The 25,828-nt window shown below is 36.1% G+C and overlaps 3 protein-coding genes across 3 annotated transcripts; 2 read left to right on the top strand and 1 right to left on the bottom strand.

Moving 5' to 3' along the window:
• LOC127158739 (natural killer cell receptor 2B4-like) lies at positions 1–2,924 on the top strand. Its single transcript, XM_051101753.1, has 5 exons — positions 1–331; positions 902–1,181; positions 1,315–1,425; positions 1,513–1,574; positions 2,794–2,924. Exons 1-5 carry the CDS (start codon positions 329–331, stop codon positions 2,839–2,841), a joined length of 504 nt encoding a protein of 167 aa, XP_050957710.1. The 5' UTR covers positions 1–328; the 3' UTR covers positions 2,842–2,924.
• Positions 2,925–8,330: 5,406 nt separating this feature from the next.
• Positions 8,331–15,256, bottom strand: LOC127158737 (carcinoembryonic antigen-related cell adhesion molecule 3-like). The gene is made up of 6 exons (XM_051101752.1): positions 15,102–15,256; positions 14,449–14,775; positions 13,422–13,742; positions 9,470–9,762; positions 8,830–9,099; positions 8,331–8,421 (listed from the first exon to the last, which is right to left on the bottom strand). Exons 1-4 carry the CDS (start codon positions 15,154–15,156, stop codon positions 9,617–9,619), a joined length of 849 nt encoding a protein of 282 aa, XP_050957709.1. The 5' UTR covers positions 15,157–15,256; the 3' UTR covers positions 8,331–8,421; positions 8,830–9,099; positions 9,470–9,616.
• A 2,824-nt stretch (positions 15,257–18,080) lies between these two features.
• On the top strand, positions 18,081–19,560 carry LOC127158736 (SLAM family member 5). The gene is made up of 4 exons (XM_051101751.1): positions 18,081–18,145; positions 18,605–18,922; positions 19,030–19,308; positions 19,427–19,560. The coding sequence occupies exons 1-4, from the start codon at positions 18,094–18,096 to the stop codon at positions 19,558–19,560; spliced, it is 783 nt and encodes a 260-aa protein (XP_050957708.1). The 5' UTR covers positions 18,081–18,093.
• The last annotated feature ends 6,268 nt before the right edge of the window (positions 19,561–25,828 follow it).

The following is a 25,828-nucleotide window of genomic DNA, read 5'->3' as shown; positions in this document are numbered from 1 at the left end:
TTTGGCAGTAAAACTAATGAAATGCAGTCAGTGTCTGTGATGGAGGAAGACTCTGTCACTTTACAAACTTTTGTTACTAAAATACACGAAGACGAAGACATACTATGGAACTTTGAAGCTGAAACATCCCTCATTGCTAAAATCAGCATTGAGAACCAAATCTTCTCCACATTTGATGGTGCTGATGGAAGATTCAGAGACAGACTGAAGCTGGACAAACAAACTGGATCTCTGACCATCACAAATATCACAACTCAACATGCTGGAGTTTATCAACTAGAGATAAATGGGGTGAAACGGTCATCAAAAACATTCAGTGTTTCTGTCTATGGTGAGTATAGATCATTTGTTTCATCCTTCATGTATTTAGCAGTTAAACTCAATTCACATTTGTGGCATTATGCCACAAATTCCGACTCATCCCTCATTTTGAGGTAATGCTGAGGCTTTGTAATCGATGTCACCAATATTTAGAGCATTTAAAATAAAACTTCATAAGAGCACTTATATAATTCCTGTTTAAATATTTTAAACAGTAATTTTAATGTCATTGTATTGTCATGGCAAAGTTGTTGGATTGGAAAATTGCATTACAGCTGCTATTTTCACACTCATATTGTTCATCTTGTGCCTGTACTGTTGAAACGGTACAGATTGACCATGCCACATTGTAACCCAGATTTTTATTTGGATTTGGATTTTTATTTTTAGTTATCAACATTATGTTGAAGATGCATAAGAATGAACTTAACTTATACTGAATCCAAATTATTCATTTAAATATTTACATACTGAATTGTTTAATCGTTTTATGCTTTATGTTGAAGGAAACACATACACCAAAAATAACAATAATGTTGAGGTTTATCTATATTTCTGTTCATTTAATCATATTTTCCAGCTCGTCTGCCCACTCCCAACATTAACCAGAGATTGTTCTTTATCATCATCAAATTGTTCACTGCTGTGTTCAGTGGCAAATGTGGGTCATGTGACTCTCTCCTGGTACAAAGGAAACAGTTTATTGTCCAGCATCAGTGTGTCTGATCTCAGCATCAGTCTCTCTCTACCTCTGGAGGTGGAATATCAGGATAAAAACACCTACAGCTGTGTGATCAAAAATCCCATCAGAAACCAGACTCAAAACCTCAACATTACTGAACTCTGTCAGCCATGTCCAGGTATGTCTGTGTTGGTATGTACATGAATTAATAAACTGATTTCTCAGTTATATAGTGTTGATGATTGCTAGTCTGTGTTGTAAATCAGACAACCAGATTCACTGACACTAATGGTTCACTTTGTTGATTACAGGTCAGGGCCTACCTTTATTTTACATAGTGCTGATTTCTGCTGCTGCTGGATCTCTGTTGATTGTAGTTTCAGTCGCGATGTGCTGCATCTGCAGGAAATGTAGAAAAACAGGTTTGGAGAACAAGCTGCATGAATAGTGTGTCTTTAAGACACAATTTTTGATGCAACTGTCATTTTAACATGCCTGTTTTATTGCAGTCCAGATACAAGAGGAAGACAGAACTGATTCATCACTATGTAAACCAACAACACGAAAAACGGTAAGATCATTCATGACTTTGTTGTAAGAAGATGTGTTGCAGTCTGATTGAAGTTTGCAGCATCAGATGGTCATTGAAGAGACATGGGTGTACTATCGGCCCAACCGTTAGCTGTAGTGGAAAAAACATCAAAAGGATAGTTTAAGATTTTTTTTTCTGTTATCTTCAAGTCTATGTACTTTGTACCTTATTGTATGTTTTCCATGTTGCAGTTTTTCCATTATAATCAGTAAAGTTGTGCAGTTACGTAGTTACGCGTCTTTAGTTTACGAACAGCCCGTTGATATATTTTGACGTGCCACTGCGGTCTGATGGAAAGGTGATTTGAAGAGTTCAGATGCAAAACCAGCTAAATCCATCTGACGTCTTTCTTTAAAAAATGCATTTATCAGGCTCAGATGTATAGGTTTCTATGTAAATACTGGTACTTCTGATTGGGCTGAGGCTGCTATTTTAGTGAGTTTGAAGTAAAAGTATTTGATGAACGTATAGTATGTGTCAGAGCATTCACTCAGTATCATTATCTCATTTTTGACCGAGATGGCTTTTAGCTGGTTTTGCATCTGAACTCTTCATTTATTTACACATAGCATGAATCGGGTATAATATATATTGTATCCTATATGTAACTTTTGGCTGTTACAAAATCAGCTTGTGATGATGTGTCTGTGGACTACTAATTAAAATCATGGTTTGTTTAAAATAATATCTAAACAGTTCTACCAATAAATAAATTGGTTTGTTATTCCAAAATATCCCTTACGAAGTCAGGATAGATTTTCATCGGAAGGAAAGAACACAAAGCTGTTAATATATGAATACCTGTGCTAAAGTCTGGCCTCGAGCTGCAGCTGCTCTGCGGTTCATGATTATCTGAGGTGAAATGCAGCTTTAGTGGTCATTGGTTGATTTGTAGAGGAGCTGCAACAAGTGGTTTTGGTGTTGCTTTTGTGTGAAAGAGTCATTCTCAGCCATTCCGTTGTTGTGAAAAAAATTGTGATAAATGGGATGTTTGATGTTACTTCCTTTTGCTGCTCTGTGTTAGCATATGTTGTTGAATATTAAAAATCATCTTAATGTACACAATCAACTAAATTTATTAAGAAAATTATGTTCAAATGAGTTATTAAGTACAAGTAATACTACTGGCGTCAATTATAAAAGTAGTTCTGTTACATCAGTAAGGTTCCTGAATGATTGATTTTGTCTTTCCTTGCAGAAATCAAAGACTGAGGCTGTGTATGAAAATGTCCCCAAAAAGCGTTGATCAAATACTGTATCTACTGGATTTTTGTTGTTAGAGCTCATACCGGACAACCTCTTCCATTCTCTTCCTGGACGTCACTGTTTGTATATCAAAATGTTTTTTAATTAATGTAGTGATTTATCAATAGCCTATCATACAGAAACTTAACTAAAATGTTTTTTTTTTTTTTGCTTAATTTACCTAATGCTCATTATTAAATATAAATCACACTATTCTGTGCTTCTTTACGTGTCATTTACTGTTCTTGTTTTATTCTTGTTACAAAATATAATGGAATATGGAGTGCACTGTATAGCAAATAGAAATTCAAAGACGGTTCACTCCCATATTTACGAATGGGGGAAATGCAATGTGAAATATGGCGGAATAGTCCCGCCTTCTAAATGAAAGAGCCAAACGCTGATTGATAAAGTCATTGCGTCACTGCAGCGGCCGTTAGAAGTGCCAAAAAGTAGCTTAAACGCTATGGCCGCAGAGTGAACAGACTTTCATTAAAAGGGACTTTGCTGTATAGTATCACACACAGTTTGTTCTTTTGTTGGCAAATGTAGCACAAGCGGATCATTGCCCTCCTGTTGGCCAAAGTGGAAAATCTTGTACCCTATAGGGTGTGCTATAAATACATTCTGAATGCACACACTAAAAGACAGGTCTGCTGCTTGATCATCGTGTTGCCTCCTGGTGCCTCTTTGAACAATAACTTTAAACAAAACCACAAATAAAAATAACTTTTAAAATTAAATATACATTGCATATCCAAATAAAAACAGATACTGTGGTAGCAGACATTGATATCTTCGCCCTACATGTATGTACACAATGCAGCAGGTCCTACCTCTTACCTGATCGTAACCTATCTTTTTAATGTTTTGTCCCTCTTTTTTTTTCTTTAAATCTGCAATTTCTCTCTATCTATAATCGATCTGCTAACATCCTTCCTGTGCACTCACTGAGCACTCGTGCTTCCGCTGTTATTACTAGACGCCCCTTTCTGCCGATTGGCTGCAAATGTGTTTTGGGACTCGGGATGAGACTGGTCAAAAGTGGTCAAAAGGAAAAAAAAAAAAAAAAAAAAAACCTTGCAAGACTTTATTTTAATTTTACCATGAAATGTAGTTTATCCACAGCTCACACAATATTCTTATACTTTTATCCATTTAACACAGTCAAGCAACCATCTTTCAAAAATTAGGTTCAATGATAAAAATGAAGACTATTTTCAGCCATTGCGATTAGTTCAAGTCAGCAGGACTATAACATTATCATATGCAAATGCAGCATAAATTATGGGGTAATTTTCATTTTTGGGTGAACTATCCCTTTAACTCTTTGTGATCTTCTAGTGATTAGCTGGATGATAAACAGGAGGAAAAAAATCCCCCAGCCTTGCCCATGCACCTTCAATGCAAGTCAGTTAAAAAATTTCATCTGTTTATCATTCAGCAAGTGCACACAATAAATGATAATATATTGATGATAATATTAATATATTTACACCTTTCTAGCAGTTGTATTGATTTAAGTGATAAATGGTGCCATCTGCAGGGCTACATTTCTCTTTAGTATCTCATTCTCATGCTTTTTTTCACAGTTAGGCAGGTGACAGACTTTTTGAAAGTAATTCCCTCAGGTCCACTAATGTGTTATTTCATCAACACTTTTTGGCCTATGCATATTAGCTTGCTTTATTAACATTAGTTAGGGTGACCATACATCCTCTTTTCCCCAGACATGTCCTCATTTTGGAAAATGCATCTGGCTGGATTTCTATCAATTAAAATGTACAAGATTCAGGTTTTAATCATTCATTGTGTGCATTTTTGTATTAAAGCCCTACACAGGACTGTTTCTTGATCCCACTCGTGCTGAATTTCGGGCCATTACCACCTGCTTATGCAATCATTATAATATTAAATATAATTTTCACACATTAAGGAGCTGCTATTATATGCAAAGTATTTAAATGTCTTTTCAATGAGCAGCTATTCACTTTCACTTTGCGATCACACACACTTTGTATAAAGGAAGCACATCTTACAAGATCAGAAATGAGCACATTATCTGCTGAGCAGCAAATCCTTTAGCATGATTGTCTTGTCTTGGCCCATGATCAGTTTTCAAATTTTGATTCCTGCAGCTTGTCTTGGATGTGAGGTTGCCAAACTGCATTTTTTTAAATGGAATTGGGCTGATTTTAAACTGTTGTGTAGGGTTGATTTTCTCCTGTGGGTTAAATGGTTGAAATATTGCAAAAATTACATTTGACTGTATTAAAACATTTTGCATTCTACTGTGATAAAACTGTGCAAGATGTTAAGTTTTGTGATGGCCACTTGTATGAAGCCTTTTAGCATTAAATGGGGACATTTCATTTACTTGAAATGTCCCCATATTAGTTCCTTAAATTTGAGGGTATTGGACTTGGAAAGTCCTTGGAAGGTTCTTGAATTTGAAGTTAACAAGGGTGTGGGAACCCTGCATGACCAATAATTTTCACGATAGGCAGGGCTTCAATAAAAACTAAGCAAACAACATCCTGCCACACATCACACTAGGACAAAACCTCAGATTTCCACAGGAGAGATTCACTCATTTCATTATTGCATCTTGTTTGAAGAGGATGCAGTGTCTCACTGATGTATTCTTGGTGTAAATAACCTAAATGAGTAAAACAGTAAAACAGTTGCATTGTTGCATTGCACAGTAGCTGCTGACAGCTAGTCTCAAACTTTTAAAATGGTAGCAAGCTTTCAAATTGTCATCAATCATGGCAGACCGTTATTTTGATTTAACATAATGGGATAAAGGTTGATTCACATAAATAAGATGATCCAAACAATGCAGTCAATGAGTTATGGTCAATCTATTATTTACATTATGTATACACTTGAGTCAAGTCCTGAGTTTCAAGTCTTAAACAAGTCATTAGGGCTCCTTGCCAAATTAGTGTCTCATCAATAATTACCATATAAAATGTATAATAATTTATAATAGGGAAATTTAGGAAACGTTATAGAATATAGAATATACAATGCTCATTTGGTGAAAGAAACACCACATTTTTTTTATTTTTATTTTTTTTATTTAAGGTTTATCTCATAATTAAACTTTATCTAAACATTAAAGCTTGTTTAATTAATCATATAAAAATATGCAGTTTTATATTTAACTGTCATTTTGATCCAGGATTTAATTTTAAGTTTAAGATTAACTTTAATCCTGTTGCACCATAACTTTAAACTTAGATTTAAATCTCGATTATGGATGAACTTTAAATTTAATCAATGTTTAAATAAAATAAAATAAAATCTACATGAAGATGAACTCTTTGATCAGTCTAGCATTTTATAAAAAGAGACATTATTAAGTTTATTACCTTAATTGGCAAAAGCCTCTTACGTCAGAGAAAATTTCTGGTGGTCTGTAAGGAAGGAAGTGCAATTGTCAGAATTTGGATTTTTGGCCAGCTGTGTTTCTCTTTTTTGTGTGTGTTTGCGTCTGTGAGTTGGTGTGTCCTGGGGCATGAATACGCACTCCTCTCTGTGGCTGATTGCTGAATGTGAAGCACCTGTTGCCAGTCAACTCCAGTATTTAAACCTTGGGTCTCCAGTCATTCTCTGCCAAATCGTTCAGTTTGCCAATGTGGTACTATGCTAAGGCCAGTCTTTAGACCAGTTTTTGTGTTATGTGTTTTGTTGGAGCTCTAATTTTATTTCTCCTGTGTTTTAGACCTCAGTCCACTTGCATTCACCCTGCAATCTGCTTGCCGTGCCCAACAACAATCTACTCTCTCAGCTCTGCCAACACATCTTTGGCCTGTTTTGTTTCCAGCTCACTTCAGCCATCAATCTTCAACAACAAATGGGATATGGATTGTGTTGCTTGACTTTTGGCAATAAATTAATTTTATTTGCATCATTTTTAGTCTGCGTTCTGCTTTTGGGTACAAAATTGTGTTTGGTTACAACAACATTAACTTTATTGCTGTTTATTTACAATGGCAGTGTCAGGGTCGTGTGCAGGAAGGAGCCATGGGGACAAGGAAATAATACAAACGTGGTTTTTAATAATAATAAACAAAAACAAACAAACAAACAAAAAATCAAACAAGGAAACAGAAACAAACAGAAACAGCAGGGAAAACTCAATGTTAACATCCGACAACCAAACAATGAACAGAATCCAACTATTAAAGGAGTGCTAATGATACAAAGACAGGTGTGGGTGATAAACCAATAATGACTTCACAAGGAACGGAACAGGAAAAACCATGTGTGGACACAAGCTGTTTTTTTTTTTTTTTTAAAAGAGGACTGAACTAACCTCTGTTGAAAAATAGAAACCATCTCATAATTTGTAGTAATGGTTGTAATTTCTAGTGAATTTTAAGAAACTAAAACCACAAATTATGAGATGGTTTCTTTTTTTTAACAGATGATTGCAATAAATGTATTATTGTATGACCTAAAATACTTGAAATCTACATAAAAAGAGCAGAAAGCAAAATGTATATGACAATGATAAACTTAAACCTAGAATCTAGAAACCTTAAGCGACAGAATTCTTACATTTGAGTATTCATATTCGAGACTTCTACAGAATGTCCAGATGGCCAGTCAGCCACAGTTGCCAGTGAAGCGCAAACATGCTACAGAGACCCATCTAGAGAAATAACGACTGTCATCTGAACACAAAGTCTTTCCAAGTCACAGAACTCGAGTCCAAGTCAGTTCTAGAGTCACTGCTGTAAAAGTCTGTCTCATCTCAAATCTCCTTTAATTATGTTTAGTTGATTTTTAAGTTACTAATACCGGACAACAGATTATCTATCTCCTGAGACATGTCATTAGCAACATTCGTTTGCACAGTCTCTGTCTGATTGAGTGACATTGTATTAGTGACTTCCATCTGTGGAATCTCTGTCTGATTAAGGGGTGTCCCATAAGCAACATCTGTCTTTGGAGTCTCAGTCCGATTAAGTGACATCTCATTAGTGACATCCAGCTGCGGAATCTCTGTCCGATAAAGGGATGTCTTATTAGTGACATCCATCTGCGGAATCTCTGTCCGATAAAGGGATGTCTTATTAGTGATATCTATCTGCGGAATCTCTGTCCGATTAAGGGATGTCTTATTAGTGACATCCATCGGCGGAATCTCTGTCCGATTAAGGGATGTCTTATTAGTGACATCCATCTGCGGAATCTCTGTCCGATAAAGGGATGTCTTATTAGTGATATCTATCTGCGGAATCTCTGTCCGATTAAGGGATGTCTTATTAGTGATATCTATCTGCGGAATCTCTGTCCGATTAAGGGATGTCTTATTAGTGACATCCATCGGCGGAATCTCTGTCCGATTAAGGGATGTCTTATTAGTGACATCCATCTGCGGAATCTCTGTCCGATAAAGGGATGTCTTATTAGTGACATCTATCTGCGGAATCTCTGTCCGATTAAGGGATGTCTCATTAGTGACTTCCATCTGCGGAATCTCTGTCCGATAAAGGGATGTCTTATTAGTGACATCTATCTGCGGAATCTCTGTCCGATTAAGGGATGTCTCATTAGTGACATCTATCTGCGGAATCTCTGTCCGACTAAGGGATGTCTCATTAGTGACATCTATCTGCGGAATCTCTGTCCGATTAAGGGATGTCTCATTAGTGACATCCATCGGCGGAATCTCTGTCCGATTAAGGGATGTCTCATTAGTGACATCTATCTGCGGAATCTCTGTCCGACTAAGGGATGTCTCATTAGTGACATCTATCTGCGGAATCTCTGTCTGATTAAGGGATGTCTTATTAGTGACATCCATCTGCGGAATCTCTGTCTGATTCTCTGTCTGATTAGGGGATGTCTTATTAGTGACATCTACCTGCGGAATCTCTGTCTGATTAGGGGATGTCTTATTAGTGACATCCATCTGCGGAATCTCTGTCTGATTCTCTGTCTGATTAGGGGATGTCTTATTAGTGACATCTACCTGCGGAATCTCTGTCTGATTAAGGGATGTCTTATTAGTGACATCCATCTGCGGAATCTCTGTCTGATTCTCTGTCTGATTAAGGGATGTCTTATTAGTGACATCTATCTGCGGAATCTCAGTCCGATTAAGTGACATCTCATTAGTGACATCCATCTGCGGAATCTCTGTCTGATTAAAGGGTGTCCCGTAAGCAACGTCCTTCTGGGATGTGACATCTCTCCCCATATTCGCAGGCTGATTAAGGGGCTGTATTTCTGTATCACTACACTGGAAAAAAGAAAGAAAACAGATTTACAGAAAATAAAACAAATGATCAGAACTGATGATTCAGTTGCACAAACAAAACACAAAGATGCTTTTGTCCTCTCTGATGTTTGCTGAATGTAAAGATCTCTATTCTTCATTTTGGAGGTAAAACAGCACAAGAGCTGTCAGTGCTCCTTTATATAAGTTGTCTATTATTAGTGTTTTGATTTGATGATTTCTGAACGACACAGCGGGAACTCAAACAGATACATATCACTTATAGATCTCACAGATCTGAATTCATAGTCAATTCCTGTTTTTTTTTTTTTTTATATGTATTTATCCATTTATTTATTTATTGTAGACAGGCCCTGTGCCCATAATATCTCACCTTGTCATGAATGTGTGATGGACTCTTTCCTGTTTGGACAATAATAACACACTTTTAATTTGGCCAATTAAAATAAAACCACATGCCTTAACATATTTAAAAAGAAAGATGTTCGCACAATAAGTCTCATCATTGCATTTTGTAAGATCAGCTGTAATACTTGCCATTTTTTCTTGCTCTGTGCCTACAGTAAATCACACCAGCAACTGCAGCCAGCAAAAGAACAACAGCAGTAACACCACCAATAATAGCAGCATGCTTTCCTGTTACAGCAGCTGAAGACAGACCTGAATCTGGAACAGATAAATACAATCATTATTAATAGAGATGACTGATAATCAGCTTTACAAATAATTGACTGACATTTACAGCTTTGTGTGAAACTAATAAATGGCACCATCTGGTTTTTAGAAACTGCAGCTTATACAGTGACTCTCACAAGATAACTAACTTTAGCTGCTTTTACGACTCAGCTTGGCTCATTTTACTTTGCCTTGGTTTGGTGTCTCATGTCTCAAATCCAAAGACACTGGTAAGGCAAGGCAAGGCAAGGCAATTCAATTTATATCTAAAGCAATCAAAAATAACAAGTTAACCAATGTGCTATAGATATTCTAAAACATAAATAAACAGGCAATATACACATATTTCTTACACAGCACAGAGCATCCGACCATTCATAATTAAAAAAAAAAAAAAAAAAAAACAACAACAACAACAACAAAAAAAAAAAATGAGGTTCCAACAACACATCAGTGAACAGCATTCTGCAAAAATGCCTGGGAAAATAAAAGTCTTTAAAAGGGACTTCAATGACACCAAAGTGGAGGCAATTCTTATGTGTTAAGACAAACTGTTCCAGAGCTTCATGGCCAATACTAGAAGGCCTTGATTAGCTGGTTCAGCTGTGTTTGATTAGGGCTGGAGCACAACTAGGTTTAGGCCACATTTACACATAGCCGGGTATTTAGAGAAACGAATATTTCCTCCCCTCCGTTTTCAATAATAACATTGTGCACACAACATCGTTTTCAAAAAACTTGTCATTTATATCAACCCGCATAAATACGCCGTCGAGCGCCATAATAACTATGCCAAACCTATGTAAATAGGGCGCTCACATGACGTTAAGCATTTTCTGGCGCATAATGTGACGTTTGAGAACCTAAAACCCCGTTTCTCCCAGTTGACACGGCAACACATAACCGGCGTTATCAGAAATCTCCACTTTGGCCGGAGTTTTTAGAAATAATCGTTTTCTGTGATAAAAACGGGGTTTTCGTGTAAATGAGAGGCCAAACCGCAGGGAAATATCTGCGTCTTCCCTTCGTGTAAACGGGGCCTTAGAAAAAGTGGGTCCCCAGGAGCAGGGTTGAAGACCTACGGTGTGAGTGAATATGACTAATTTCTGTACTTGGGTATCTTTTCAGAAACTTTGTAGTTTCAAAGTTATTAGCAACTTTTACTCTCTACATTTTTCAAAGAGTCTGCTCTCTTTACTTCCACTACATATGAAATGAGTGTTGCAGTCACACATTACATTTTGCATGGCACCTAGCTTTTTCTGCAGCAGTTTATTTCTGCTGCAAAAGACATGATGCTGCCATCTACAGGGCACCAAAAGTACTGTCTTGTGTGTTATGCCCTTACCCACCCAAACTTGTCAACAAGACTACTTTACGTGAATGTGAATTCCTTAGCAAGTAGTTGTAAATCAAATGTGTTTTATATATGAGATGAGGACACGACTGTAGCCGGATATGACCAACACATCCAGTGCAAGGCTTTGACTTTTTAATTTTGCTCAACATTATTTTATCTATCCATTATACTAAAAAGACCTTTTTGAATGGTATTTTTTTTTATTTGTTTGTTTGTTTGTTTTTTCAATTTTGAGGTGCTCAGTTTTATTTTAGTTTTACTAGAGCAGGGGTGCTCAACCCTGTTCCTGGAGATTGACTTTCCTGCAGAGCTCCAACCCTAATCAAACCCACCTGTCTGTAATTATCAAGTGCTCCTTGAGATCCTAATTAGCTAGTTCAGGTGTGTTTGGTCAGGGTTGGAGCTGAATTCTGCAGGAAAGTCCATGACCAGGGTTGAGCACCTCTGTCCTAGAGCATTTTTGAGCCTATATTTATTAAAAGCAAATTATGTAAGTACTGTTAAAATCAGGTACTTTGGGACTTTCACTCAAGTTGTTTTGCAACTGGTTACTTGTAGTGGAGTAATTTTCACTTTACAGTATCTGTATTCCTATTCAAGTATGGTTTTCAGGTACTCTTTCTACCTCAGGTACTCTTTACAGCATTCATCTTGCTCAGAAATGAGACAAGATGAGCGCTTGAGGTTAAAAAGTATATACATTTGTCAATTTGTTTAAAAAATGACAGATCGTGTTTCACTACATAAGACCATTCCTCCTCGGGTGGGATCATTTAGAGCCATTTGAAGTTACTTTTAAACTGCATTTTGGAAGTTTAAACTTGGAGGCACCATTGAAGTCAACTAAAGAGACATGACAAGGTGGTGAGTAACAACCTGCAATCTGTAATCGTGACAGTGTAGACTGACTAATCCCTACATACAGCGGACTACAATAGTCCAGATGACAAGACACAAATCGCATGTTCTTATTTGAAATAAGCAGATCAAACACCACCATTAATCTGTTTGAACAAAAATTACACCTATTTTTTTTTTTTAAACCATGGATTAACCATAGATAGATAAAGGACCTAAATCAATATTAGTAGAGATAGATGCATTCGAGTGTGTAAAAACAAAAGTCTCAGTTTTACTTTCATTTAGGTGTAGAAAATTCACAGCCAACAATGTTTTCATGTCCTTTAAGCATGCAAGAAGAGGCCATAAAAAGTCACCTTCTATCTTTACTGGTACATAAATCTGCATATCATCAGCGTAGCAATGAAACGATATACAATGTTTACTAAAAATAGATCCTATTGGAAGCATATACAATGAAAACAAAATGAATCCCAAAATGGATCCTTGCGGGATACCACATGTAAGAGACACAATTTAAACCATTTTAAAACAGTACCACTGTTCACGTTGAGCAATAAGATTTTTATGGTCTATGGTGTCAAAAGCTGCACTAGGGTCTAATAACACCAAAACAGCAGTATCACCAGAGTCTACTGCTAGGAAAACATTGTTGAGAACTTTCAAAAGTGCTGACTCTGTACTGTGATGCTCCCTAAAACCTGACTGGAAAGCATCAATGATTCTTGAGAGAAAAGTCAGATGGATTTAGCTGGTTTTGCATCTGAACTCTTCAAACAAACCCCGTGTTTATGATATGATTTTCTGACTACGCTTAACCTTGGCTTAATTTTAGCTATAAAATTGGAATAATATTATCATTATAATGCGATTTGACCACTTTGATGTCTACACTTTATTAAACGCTTATTTCAGACATGAAATTCTGCAAAAAAAATAGTTTGTTTATGATGAAAAAATTATACATTTCAGCATTAAAATAATCAGAAACATCTGAACAAGTTTTTATTAGTTTACATGGATATGACAACTAAAAATGTCTATAATAGGTTATAAAAATGAAACCAAAAATAACCTGCAGGGAATGCTTTGGGAATTTGTTTTATAATTTTATAATCTTTTTTTATAATCGGTTAGGATTTTAAAATTCCTGTAATGTGAGCCAGGCTTTAGCTGTGCTGCGCTGTACCATGCAGTGAAAAAGTGATGATGCATTGTGTATTTTTTCTTATTATTAATATTACACTTCAACTTTTTAAAATTATTAATAGTGTGACAAACAAGACTTAGCAAGTAGTTGACTGTTGCTTTGATGTGCATGAGAATATAATGGGCATAATCAGCACTTGAGAAAGATGATTTAAGTATTTTAACTGTTTTCTAAAATTGCTCTTGGGGAAAATGCACTAAATGAAAAAATTATACTCACCAGTGACAGTAACACTGAATCTCCTAATGATGCTGAATATGCTGCTGTCAGTTCGTAGTGTATATTTTCCAGAGTCTGTTTTTGTTATGTTCATGATGGTCAGAGATCCAGTCTGATAATCCAGCTTTAGTTTGTTTCTGAATCTCTCATCACACTGATCATCTGTACAGATCTTACTTTGATCTGCAGTGATTTCAGCAATAAGAATGTCATCAAAATACCACGTCATCAAATAAATTTGTTTTTTAATTTCTCCTGGATGTACAGTGACAGAATCTCCCTCCTTTCTCTTCATTTCATTTCGTTCTGCAGCAGGAACATCTGAAACACAAAGCAACAGCTACTGGAGAATCTTTTTCCCACATAACATGAGAGAACTGTACATATGAAAACAATTTCACAAGTTCGACTGCCCATCCAGTCGATGAGCCAATCCGATATTACCTAAAGGGAGAATAACAGAAACAGAGGAGGAGAAGGGGAGGTGGAGGGATGCCAGAAGATCGGAGGCTGGGACGTTGCAATAAGAGATACTTATATAGGCTTGTAATGATGATTGACAGGACTGAAAGATTAGCTATCTTTTGAACTTTCATTTAAATATGCTATCTTGAGTTTCATTTGAATAGCAACTTTTATCCACATTAAGTGATAATGAAAATATTTTACTTTAAATTCTTTGCATTTTGGATTGCTGATGTACTAAAAATCAGTATGAAATAATGGATGCATTTTAACCGATGATAACAGAAGGTGAGCAGAGATGGTATGATGAGAAACTGTCATCTTCACAGAGCATCTGAGAAAAACTCCCCAATGGAAAAACAAAATGAGTTAAATGAAATTGAGCTTAATTAATGTTACACATTCTGCTTTAGTAAATGTGTTTTTTTGAAGAAATTATGTGAATGTGTAGAGATAATAGAACATATACATATATGCAAATATAAGAAGAAAAAAAAAAAACACCTCTGAATGTGACTTTAAAACATCACTAAACTCACAAATGTCAAACACAATGACTCACCATGAGCAGAAACACTGAAGATCTTTTCACTGTCACTGCTGCTGTTGATTATCTTCAATTTATACTCTCCAGAGTCTGTGATTTTGATGTTCATGATGGTCAGAGATCCAGTCTGATGATCCAGCTTCAGTCTGTCACTGAATCTTTCTATACATTGATTATCTGTACAGAGCTTACTCTGACTCCCAGTGATTTGAGCAATGCGAATGGCATTAAAATACCATATAATCTTGTCTTGTTGCTTTGTTTTAACACCAGTGTTTAGAGTGACTAAATCTTCCTCTGTCACAAATACAATCTCTCTGTCTGCACCAAAACCAGAAGCACCTAAAGAAGAAATGAACAAATAATTGTTATCCAAATTATAAGAAAAGAAATCAACATTGCTATGGAAGAGAAAGTGAAAGCTCCCTGCTTCTGAAATGTCTACCTATTATTTTCTGCTCTTAAGTTTAAGTGCAAGTAGCAGAGACTGTAACATGCAATCCTAAATAGCTTACAATGGCCATGTAAAACCACACTTTAAAATACAAGCGACAAATGCATTTCTGTCGACTATAGAGCGATTACAGCTAATACTAAACAAAACGAGGTTCGCTTTCGGATTTTAGCCCTATCGTCTGAATAAGAAACTATAAGTATAAAAGTCTTACCATTGATTAAACACCAGAACAAGGGCAAACTAAAGAGAGGCCTCATTGTCACCATTTGTCCTAATAAATGAATAAATAAATAAATTCAGATTTAAGTATACATAAATGTTCTGTGTTTTTTTTTGCCTCGACATTGAAGTAGATGAAGAGTACAAAGGTGGCTGCAATGAGGGGAGGAGTAAGTATCTACGGTTAAAACAGACAGTTCTGAATAATCTCTAACCAGGGGCGTAGCTTTGCTTTTGACATTGGTGGGGACATAACAGCAGAACCCATAAAGATTTTTAAAGAAAACTCTTCTGTAGTAACAAACACAACTTTTCACTCATATCTGATTAACAGATAAATTAATCCAACTTACGTTCTTATGCAAGTGTTGATTTTTAATTTGTGGATTTTTAAGATGCAGTTTGCCTTATACTATCAATGTCACTGCGTCACCTGATAGTGTCATGCATCCTTGATTTCATGGAAACACCAAAGATGCTATGTTAGGCTTTTTATTAGACAGGTACTGAACACAGAGTAGAATTACAACAGAACTTTTAACACACTCAAATGTATCAAATATGATAAAGCAGTGCTGCATATCTGACACAAGAGCAGAAAACATTTAAATAGTAAGACTTAACAATAAGATTTAACAATAAATAATTTAATTTATTTACTCTATATACAGCTGTATGTATCACATGGGCAGCTCCGAAGAGAGCGACACATGTTTTCATCTGGGAACTACAGTAATTATGACTTGGCGTGAACGCAGCATAAACCTTTGACCGGCATGTCGGTAGGAAATAAAGCTGAAGTCCTGTCGTAAACGCTGAACCGGTAAAAGCCGCCGCTGCAGCAGCAGCTTTAAAAGTTTATCACACTGTGAAGGAGTTATATCCTATTGTATACAGACAAATACACAGAACGACTAAATGTTTAAGTGAGATTATAGAGGGTTTGCACTCATGTCATGGTTTGGACAGTCAGACTTAACAAGCAAATGTTGAATCATTTGATATTTACAACTTTCTACTTTCGTCAGCAGTTGAATGATATTGATTTAATTAATAAATGGCTTCATCTGGTGGGTATTTGCGGAACTGCAGCTAAAACAGTTCACAGCACCATTAACTCTACTGTGTGGGCCAGTGTTCTGACAATATGCTACCTGACAGTATGTACTATCATTATTATATTTGCATGGTTTTAGGGTTAGGGCTTGAATTATGATTCTGAGTACATTATATGGCAGTGTAAATAACACCTTTTTTATCTTGCCAAAATCAGCTCTGGAAAAATCATCCTGTTCTGGTTGATTTTGCTTTAAATGTTAACGAGCTCTGCTCTTCTTTGTGGAGTGACGAGCCTATTTACTTTAGCCACTAAAATTGTAAACTGGCACATTATTAGGAAAGGCGATAGCAAAGATACATAAAATAACCCTTATACTCACTTCTGCTGTAAGTGAAACCGGATCATGAATGATTTGTGCGAACATAGACGGATATATGTAGGTCGGGAGGCGCATTCCTTTCACAAACAAACGTAATCCACTGCATCTTCAGCGGCTCAGATGTCGGGAGTAAATGACGACCACTATGATCATTATAACATCCAGCAACACAACACCTCAATCGCTCAATCTGAGATATTCTTGTCTAACTTACATCCCTGCTCCAGCATTGAAACAAAGAGGGCAGACTGTTACAGCTGATCTGAGGTAAGATGCTAATGTCAATCAGCTACCGATGGAGAGGCCTCTGTTGGTGTGACACCACAATGACAGGCTTCTGAGAATGGCTCAGTTTGAAAAAGGGGATATTATTTTTAAAGATTAATTAAAAACCACTGCATGGGTTTTGATCATTTTAGGGTAGATTTGTACATACACTGCCAACACACATTAATGTTCAAACAACATGTAAAAGTGAACTTTGCATCCGATGACCCCTTTAATTCACTGTGTTCCTGATTATTTGTAAAATTTACTAGTAATTTTATTAATTTTTTTTACTTTTTTTTTTTTTTTTTTTTACAGAATTCAATTAAGTCTAAAAAAAAAAAAAAAAAGATTGAATATTGTATATAAGAGGAGGTGTCGACAAAATTTCATCTGTAAAATGTGAGACTTTGTTTTATTAACTTTTCCAAAATAAACTTGCAAATAACAGTGTTAAATATGATTGTTGTGTTACAGCTTTCCCTCTGAGCCAGTTGCAGTTTCTCATCATGTTTCTGTAGATTAAAGTTCAGAGCTGTTCATAGCCACAGGAGAAGACACCTACAATACGCCTACAAACTAAACACACAAGCCCTGAATAGCCATGTTTACCTACAAGATGGTGGTCCACCCAGCAGATCAAACCACATTTCTCAAAAAAATCAAACAGCAGCAGGTTTCAGTTTGACTCAGATGATGAACGTTAGTAAAATGGTACTGTGAGATTGCACACTGTTTTAACACTGTACTGTTTCCACATATGCTATAATTGAGTAGCCTACTGAGTAAATAAACACATAATATACACATCATACGTGGTTTTAACTCTTGTGTCATTTTTCCACATAGGCTATAATTGAGCATAACCATTTTTCAATCACTAAAGTTTAGGCTCTCACTGTAAAAAAAATAAAAATAAATTGTAAATAAAACAAAGATTAACAGAGTACATTTCACAAGAAAGAATTTCAGTTTTTTTTTTCTGACTGAAAATTTCACATTTAATTAAATTGTTGTTGTTCATTTCTTTGTAATTAATTGTGAAATTGACTTGCAATTTATAAGGAAAATTAATTCTACGATATATTTCAGTTTGTTTTACCATGAAATGTAGTTTATTTATTATGTATGTATATTATGTATAAAAACCGACTGTGCGCATTTGCAGTAGGAGGGTCAAACTCTGTCGTGGGAGGATTCACATTAGTTCCATTATGTTTCTTTAGATCAGTTGTGTTTTCATCGATAGTCTAACTAGATCAGACTTTTCACTAAACAATGATGTTTCACAAGCTGGTTTTGTTCTGTTTTTCCTGCTGGTGTCAGATTGGTAAGTTATTATTTTCATTGATTTGTTTCATATTTGTTTAATTTATTTACATTTCAAAGTAATAAGATCCTGCTGTGGTTCAAATTAAATTATTTTCCTCATCGATCAAATTTCTCTTGTTGTTTAAAAATCTTAATTTTAGTGATTACAAATACAAATCCTCTAAAAACCTTTCTAAAAAAAATATTGTAATTATTTCTGCAGTAATCATAAACAATGGTGATGAATAAATCCAGTATTTTTAGACTTGTACTTTCAAAGCTGCATTTAATTTATCATATAATTTGTTATTGCTCCACAGCAAATCATTTTAGAGCACATTAAAGATCAAACTGATTCACGCGTTCTGTTCTTTTTATTTTGTTGTGTCTCTCTGCTGCTATCAAAAGTTACAAACTGATTTCAGGCTTTCTACACAAACAAGAGCATTAATCTGAAAACCTTTTATTTGTTCTCCAGGTGTGTTTGGTGAGTCAGTGTCAGTGATGGAGGGAGATTCTGTCACTTTACACACTTCTGTTACTGAAATACATGAAGATGAAGACATGCTGTGGAAATTTGGTGCTGAAAAGTCTCTCATAGCTAAAATCAGAATTGAGAATCAAATCTTTGTCACATCTGATGGTCCTGATGGGAGATTCAGACATAGACTAAAGCTGGACAAACAAACTGGATCTCTGACCATCACAAACATCACAACTAAACATGCTGGAGTCTATGAACTAGAGATAAATGGACCTATGTGGTCATTAAAAACATTTAGTGTTTCTGTTTATGGTGAGTAAAAACAAGTTATCCTACTTGTTTTATTAGTTATTTGCACTGAATTGTTTCTTTATGTTGTGTTCATAATTACATTTCTGTTTATTCTCTCATGTTTTCAGCTCATCTGCCTGCTCCCATCATTACCAGAGACTGTTCATCATCATCATCATCTTGTTCATTGTTGTGTTCAGTGGTGAATGTGAGTCATATGACTCTCTCCTGGTACAAAGGAAACAGTTTATTGTCCAGCATCAGTGTGTCTGATCTCAGCATCAGTCTCTCTCTACCTCTGGAGGTGGAATATCAGGATAAAAACACCTACAGCTGTGTGATCAACAATCCCATCAGCAACCAGACCACACATCTGGACATCAGCAAACTCTGTCACACATGTTCAGGTTGGTGTTGATATTAACCTTGATTAAGTAATCTGATCTGTTATATAGTGCTGATATTTAATAGAGTTTGTTATAGATCAGATTCAGTCACACAAATGACTCATTTTGTCCATTACAGATCAGGTCTCACTGTTGTTTTACATGATGCTGCTCTCTGCTACTGCTGCTGGATCTCTGTTCATTTTAGCTGTAGTCGGGATCTTCTTCATCTGCAAGAAATGTAGAACAAATAACAGAGAAGGCAAGTATTAACTATAGTTTTTAATAATTATTATGGCATAGGGTCATTTTTTTAAATGTATACATAATAATGTACCATTGATGTATGTTTGTTAGGATAGGACAATTTTTGGCCAAGATACAACTGTCTGGAATCTGAGGGTGTAAAAAAAAAAAAAAAATCTAAATTTTGAGAAAATTGCCTTTAAAGTTGTCCAAATGGAGTTCCTAGCAATGCATATCACTAACCAAAAATCAAGTTTTGATATATTTATGCTAACAAATTTTTACAACATATCTTCATGGAGCATTTACGGAAGCCCTGAACCGCATGGTGGGGAAAAAAAAGAAAACCTATAGTGGAGGGGAGAAAAAAAAAAGAAAAATTATCTCGTTATTTCGACATAATAACTCGTTATTTCGAGATATTAAGTCGTTATTTCGACTTCTTAACTCGTTATGTGGTGGAAAAAAAATATGGTGGGGGAGGAAAAAAAATTAAAACTTATCTCGTTATTTCGAGAAACTAAGTCGTTATTTCGACATACTAACTCGTTATTTCGAGATACTAAGTCGTTATTTCGACATACTAACTCGTTATTTCGAGATACTAACTCGTTATTTCGACATAATAACTCGTTATTTCGACATACTAAGTCGTTATTTCGACATAATAACTCGTTATTTCGACATAATAACTTGTTGTTTGGTGTGGAAAAAATAAAACGTATGGTGGGGAAGAAAAAAAATAAAACTTATCTCGTTATTTCGACATAATAACTCGTTATTTCGACATACTAAGTCGTTATTTCGACATACTAACTCGTTATTTCGACATAATAACTCGTTATTTCGACATAATAACTTGTTGTTTGGTGTGGAAAAAATAAAACGTATGGTGGGGAAGAAAAAAAATAAAACTTATCTCGTTATTTCGACATAATAACTCGTTATTTCGACATAATAACTCGTTATTTCGACATAATAACTCGTTGTTTGGTGTGGAAAAAATAAAACGTATGGTGGTGAAGAAAAAAAATAAAATTTATCTCGTTATTTCGACATAAGTCTCACTGTGATAAGGTTTGTAGTTATTTCGATAGGAGCCACTAGAGGGCAGAATAAGACCGGGAATCAAATAAGGAACGCGTTTTAATAATTATACAAGTTGGTGCTCCAAAATCCTAGAGGTTTACCATAGGAATTTGCATTCACGCCAGGAATTCATTCAAGACTAAGCATTATTGAGGTTTAAGGAGCCCATAAATGCTACATATTACCGTAAAAGGTTGTCATTAATACCCTAGGCGTTTATTCTATGTAGTTTTCATAACACTGGCTATTGTACTAATTCGTACTTTTCTAATACTGTACGTAGCCTAATGGACAATTAACTTATTTTGCAATTGCATAGCTAGCTTTTAGTTTTGTGCTAATGGCCAGTATTGCTCTTTTAGCTGTATAGTCTATCTATTAGATCTGCTTCAGTGTGCTGGGAATATTCGCAAGTTTTTTCAGCTTTTTCAGTCGGCTTTGCGAACACCCACTTCTAAATCCCCTCTGATGTGCATCATAGTGTGCTGTATTAGCCAAAATCATGACAGTTCAGCACATGATAGCTAATCCAATCGCACGTGAATAAATGCAAATATTCCCTAAAAACACCCAGTAAAGATGGTTAGAACCGGGGCCAGCTTCCTTAGAAATATGATAGCGCCCGCGCCCGCTTCGTCCCGTCCCGCAGCAGTCAGAGAGGATGAGACAGTGACAGAAATGCCTCCTGTTCATGTCGCCTGATCATGTCAGGAGAGGCGCGCAGATTTGTACAATAATAATTAGCCTACTTATTGACTACTAATTTGAATCGGTACATTATAACGAAAACAATATCTTAAATTAAGAGTAGGAGTGCGTGAGGCACAAACTAACGGGGGGTTAATTGTAACACACGTGGTTTATATATTTCCACATACGCCAGTATAACCAAATTTATAGAATTTACTAGATGCCATAGCAACACTATACAGAGAAAAAAGTGCGCCAAAATTTAAAAGCCTTTTGCAGATATCGCTGAATATTTATTTTACCATAGTAAAAGCAAATTTCTGGCTGAAGTAATTTTTCAGTTTTTAGTATTCATTTAAAACGAGACAAATATAATATTATTTTAATCGCCAATCTGATATTTATCAGTCTCGATAGTTTATTAATGCTTGACAAACCAGCAGAAGACACGAACCCGTTTTATATTCCAATCGCACTGATGGGGAATGTTGTAACACTGCGTTACAATCTGCCCCGCTATATTAAACTATGCTGTTCTATGACATTAGCGATGTAATTTTCACTATTTACTTTTATGGATCTTAATAAGAAACCTCAAGAAACAGGTAAATAAAAATATACACTATTAAAAATATAGTTTCACTCCTAAAACTCTGCTGCATGTACAGGGTTCGTGGCTGTTTGTCCTTTTAGCGGCACATAAAGCGATTATAGTCTAGAAAGCGAGCAAATAGCGCTTTCATCACTAAAAAGCTGTCACTCACTTCAATTTATTGTAATCTCTCAATGTTCCGTTATAATCAATGAAGCTCGCGAAACTGCAATATATAATATAATATCTTATTTACATCGTGTGTGTGGAGTTTGGCATTGAGTGAATTCTCAATGTCTCACCCTGTATCTATTTATATATTTATTTATTAATATCTTAATATATTATTATATCTTGTATTAACCATTAGCACACAAAATCATTATTCCACTCTCCTCCTCCACTCTCCTCCTGACTTTATCTTTATATATATATATATATGTGTGTGTGTGTGTGTGTGTGTGCGCGCGTGCGCGCGCGTGTGTGTGTATATAATTGTGGGAACTCATCATTTTAAAGCACCACCGCACTCCAGAACAGAGTAGTTTTTTTAGCGAGCAAACAGCAGATTTGGCGAGAGAGATGTGGCAGGTGCTACACACTCTGGCAGCCGGTAGTGGCGCTGTGACCTGCCGCTGCCAGAGAGAGGGCCAGCCATAAACGCCGCATTCTTGTGGTGTAGCATTTCCTATATTTTATTGACCCGATCAGAAACTCCCAATTCTATCATCTTGGCTTACACTGCATTACAATTGCCGTTCTTACAATATGATTAATTTACGTCGGGCGAATATTTGAGGTCCTATCTATGCATAACTGCCGGCCTAAAGAAGTCACTAGGTGGCGGTAAAAAGATTGCTAACCTGTTATGGATCTAAATCGGATTGTAGGTTTTTATTTCTATTTGGGTTTGCAATACAAAGAGATTCTCGAAGTTCTTAGCCATCAGCATGGCATAATAATGTGTCTTAGAACCCTCCAAAACATATTGAGGAAGAATAGGCTTCGCCGAAGGAAGGACTTCACTGACGTGTTAGATGTTGCTTACTTTGTTAATGAGCAGCTTGAAACATCGGGCCAGATGGTTGGCTATAGAATGATGCACCTAATGTGCATTCAAGAGGGACTTGTTGTGAAAAGGGAAACGGTCAGATTGCTCTTAAGTGTTTTGGATCCAGTTGGAGTGGCACACAGGCGAGCGCGAAAACTGCGAAGGAGGAGATACCACAACCCAGGGCCAAATTTCATGTGGCATCTAGATTCTTATGATAAATTAAAACCCTATGGCCTATGCATAAATGGATGTGTCGACGGATTTTCAAGGCATCTGATGTGGTTGAAAGTCTCTTATACAAATAGCGACCCAAAGGTGATTGCATCATACTACATTGAATCCGTGAAAGAAAGGCGCGGATGCCCTCAAAGGATCCGTGCTGATCGTGGAACAGAGAACGTCGCTGTTGAGCAGATGCAAATGTTCCTTCGACGTGCTGCTACAGATGACTTCGCCTACCACCGCAGTTTCATTTACGGTTCGAGTAATCATAACCAAAGGGTTGAAAGCATTTGGAGTATACTGCGCAAGGAAAATGTTCAGTTTTGGATGAATTTCTTTCAAACTCTAAAAGAAGAAGGCCACTTTACTGGGGATTTCCTTGATCGATCACTTGTGCAGTTTTGCTTCATGAGGATTCTGCAGGTAGGCTAAGTGTAATTTTTTCTTAAATACTTATTGAATAGTTCACACTCAGGACAAGTACAGCCAAAAAAAGTTGTAATTTTTTTTTCAAGTCGTAAAAAAAGGTCGTGAAAACGTTATCTTACCTATTAATACGAAAGATGTCTTTTTAACGTTATTAACGTTAATGGTGTTAAAAAGATGAATAAAAAGTTTTCAAGTGTGATTTTATAACTTTGATAAATGTTCTAAACATTGATAAATGTTTTTATTGTCAATAAGGCTATGTTACGTCTTTGCGTATAGCAGGGGGGAGCTGCCGCAAAACCTGTCAATCAACCCGTCACCGCTAGGGGCAGCTGCCACTTGACTCGTCACCATTTAACCCGTTATATAAACGACATACACGTTAATAACTTAAATGGCATTTGAAAAGAATAACTGTTAAGTGTTTATCTAAGTGTGTATTACAGTGTACACATTTTACATTTTTTATATTTATTAAAATAAACTATAAAATCAAATGAATTGATAGTCCTCTAGGCAAAGGCATAGGATGAATTATTGAATGACTGTTCATTTATTTCATTTTTTATTTATTAATTCTCCCAAACTATCAGGTATGCTATAGCATATTAAACAGTTCCAGTGAGAGATCTTGAGGCAGGTGCAACGTTTAGTAGGAGCCATGAGACTCATCGCGCTCCGGATTAAAACAGCAGAATAAAATATAAAATAAGGTGGCAAATAAGTAGACTATATAAGAGTAGAAGGAAACGCGGGATGCATATGTTTAGTCGTGCATCAGTCGGAGTGTTTGGTAGCTGTAAGGCGGGTGAAAAGAGTTTGGTTAATGGTGAATTTTGACCTATTGTGTGTACCTTCTGGCTCCCACAGACTACAGGAGATACTCGCTTGTTTAAAAAGCATCTTATATAGGTCGCCAATCAGGTATATCCAGGATGGATCCCGAGGCAGGCCTATATAACGGGTTAACGGTGACGAGTCAAGTGGCAGCTGCCCCTATATCGGTGACGGGTTGAGTGACAGTTTTTGCGGCAGCTCTCCCTGCCACGCAAAGATTTTACTCCCTCTTCTGTAACAAGTATACTCTTAATAAGGTGGATTTTATAACAAGATTTGTCTCTTGACTGCTCTTTTCTTAGGGGGAGCTTGATGATTTTGCTCAAATGTGGAACGCGCACCGCATACGAACACAACGCAATATTAACGCACCGCATGGACGACCGGCCGTAATGTATATGGCTCCTCATCTCTACGGGTCAGAAGATCATATCTTTCGGTGTGACCCTGCTGATGTTCAGAACTGCCAAGAGGAGTGTGTAACACCAACGCACCCATGTGACGAGACTGTTTTTGAACTTTGTTGTCTGATAATGGATGAACTTCATCTCAATGTCCCAGAGGATGCAGAGAGTGCCAGAGCCCTGTACATTAGGCTTAGGCAAGAGATACTACATGTGTTGTGATTTGTTTTTAGAAGAAAAAAACATCTGGAATCTTGTAATTTAATAAACTGAGTCATTTTTATAGAATTGTAAGTTTAAGGTTATGTAACTATATGTTACAACACTTGGACATGATATTGTAAATTGTGGATTGGAAATTACTTTTTGGATTGGACTGTTTTAAAGTCTTTACTTATGAATAATGCACATGTTATAAAATAAAGGACAGCTTGAATGATAGCCTATACTTTAGAATTTATTTAACATAAACATGCACTGTGAGCACTGAACACTTTTCTCATTCAGTCAGGGACTTTTTTACTTGCAAATGTAGTTACAGAACATGAGAATGTGTACCAAGGGGTACTGACAAAATTAAGTAGTATCGCAGGAAGGCTATTTCTATTTCTGGTTCCAATCAATTCTAAAACTGACTTAGAAGAACTGGTATCCAACATACCATATTAAAACACTAGTGGGACTGTAAAACTTAAATGTTTAAGGCCAACAAAAGAAATGTATGGCAATGTTTTTTTTATGTTTTTCATAACTGAAATGTCTTGTAAGACCTATGATGTCTTTCGGTTTGTCCCAGAAAACACAAATGAACGCAGTATAAAAAGAAGCCTGATTATTTTACCACTGCCATACATGAAGAACATTTTCAAAATGTGATTTAGCTAGTGGGACTGTAACATGAACTTCTGGTACTTATATTTAGGTAACACTTAGATGTGTAAGGCCAACAAAAAGAAATGTATGACAATGTATGGTTTT

The sequence above is a fragment of the Labeo rohita genome, unplaced genomic scaffold (assembly GCF_022985175.1).
Source record: "Labeo rohita strain BAU-BD-2019 unplaced genomic scaffold, IGBB_LRoh.1.0 scaffold_167, whole genome shotgun sequence".
Lineage (NCBI taxonomy): Eukaryota > Metazoa > Chordata > Actinopteri > Cypriniformes > Cyprinidae > Labeo > Labeo rohita.
The sequence above is the reverse complement of the archived record's forward strand: the minus strand, read 5'-3'. Positions and strand labels throughout refer to the sequence as shown.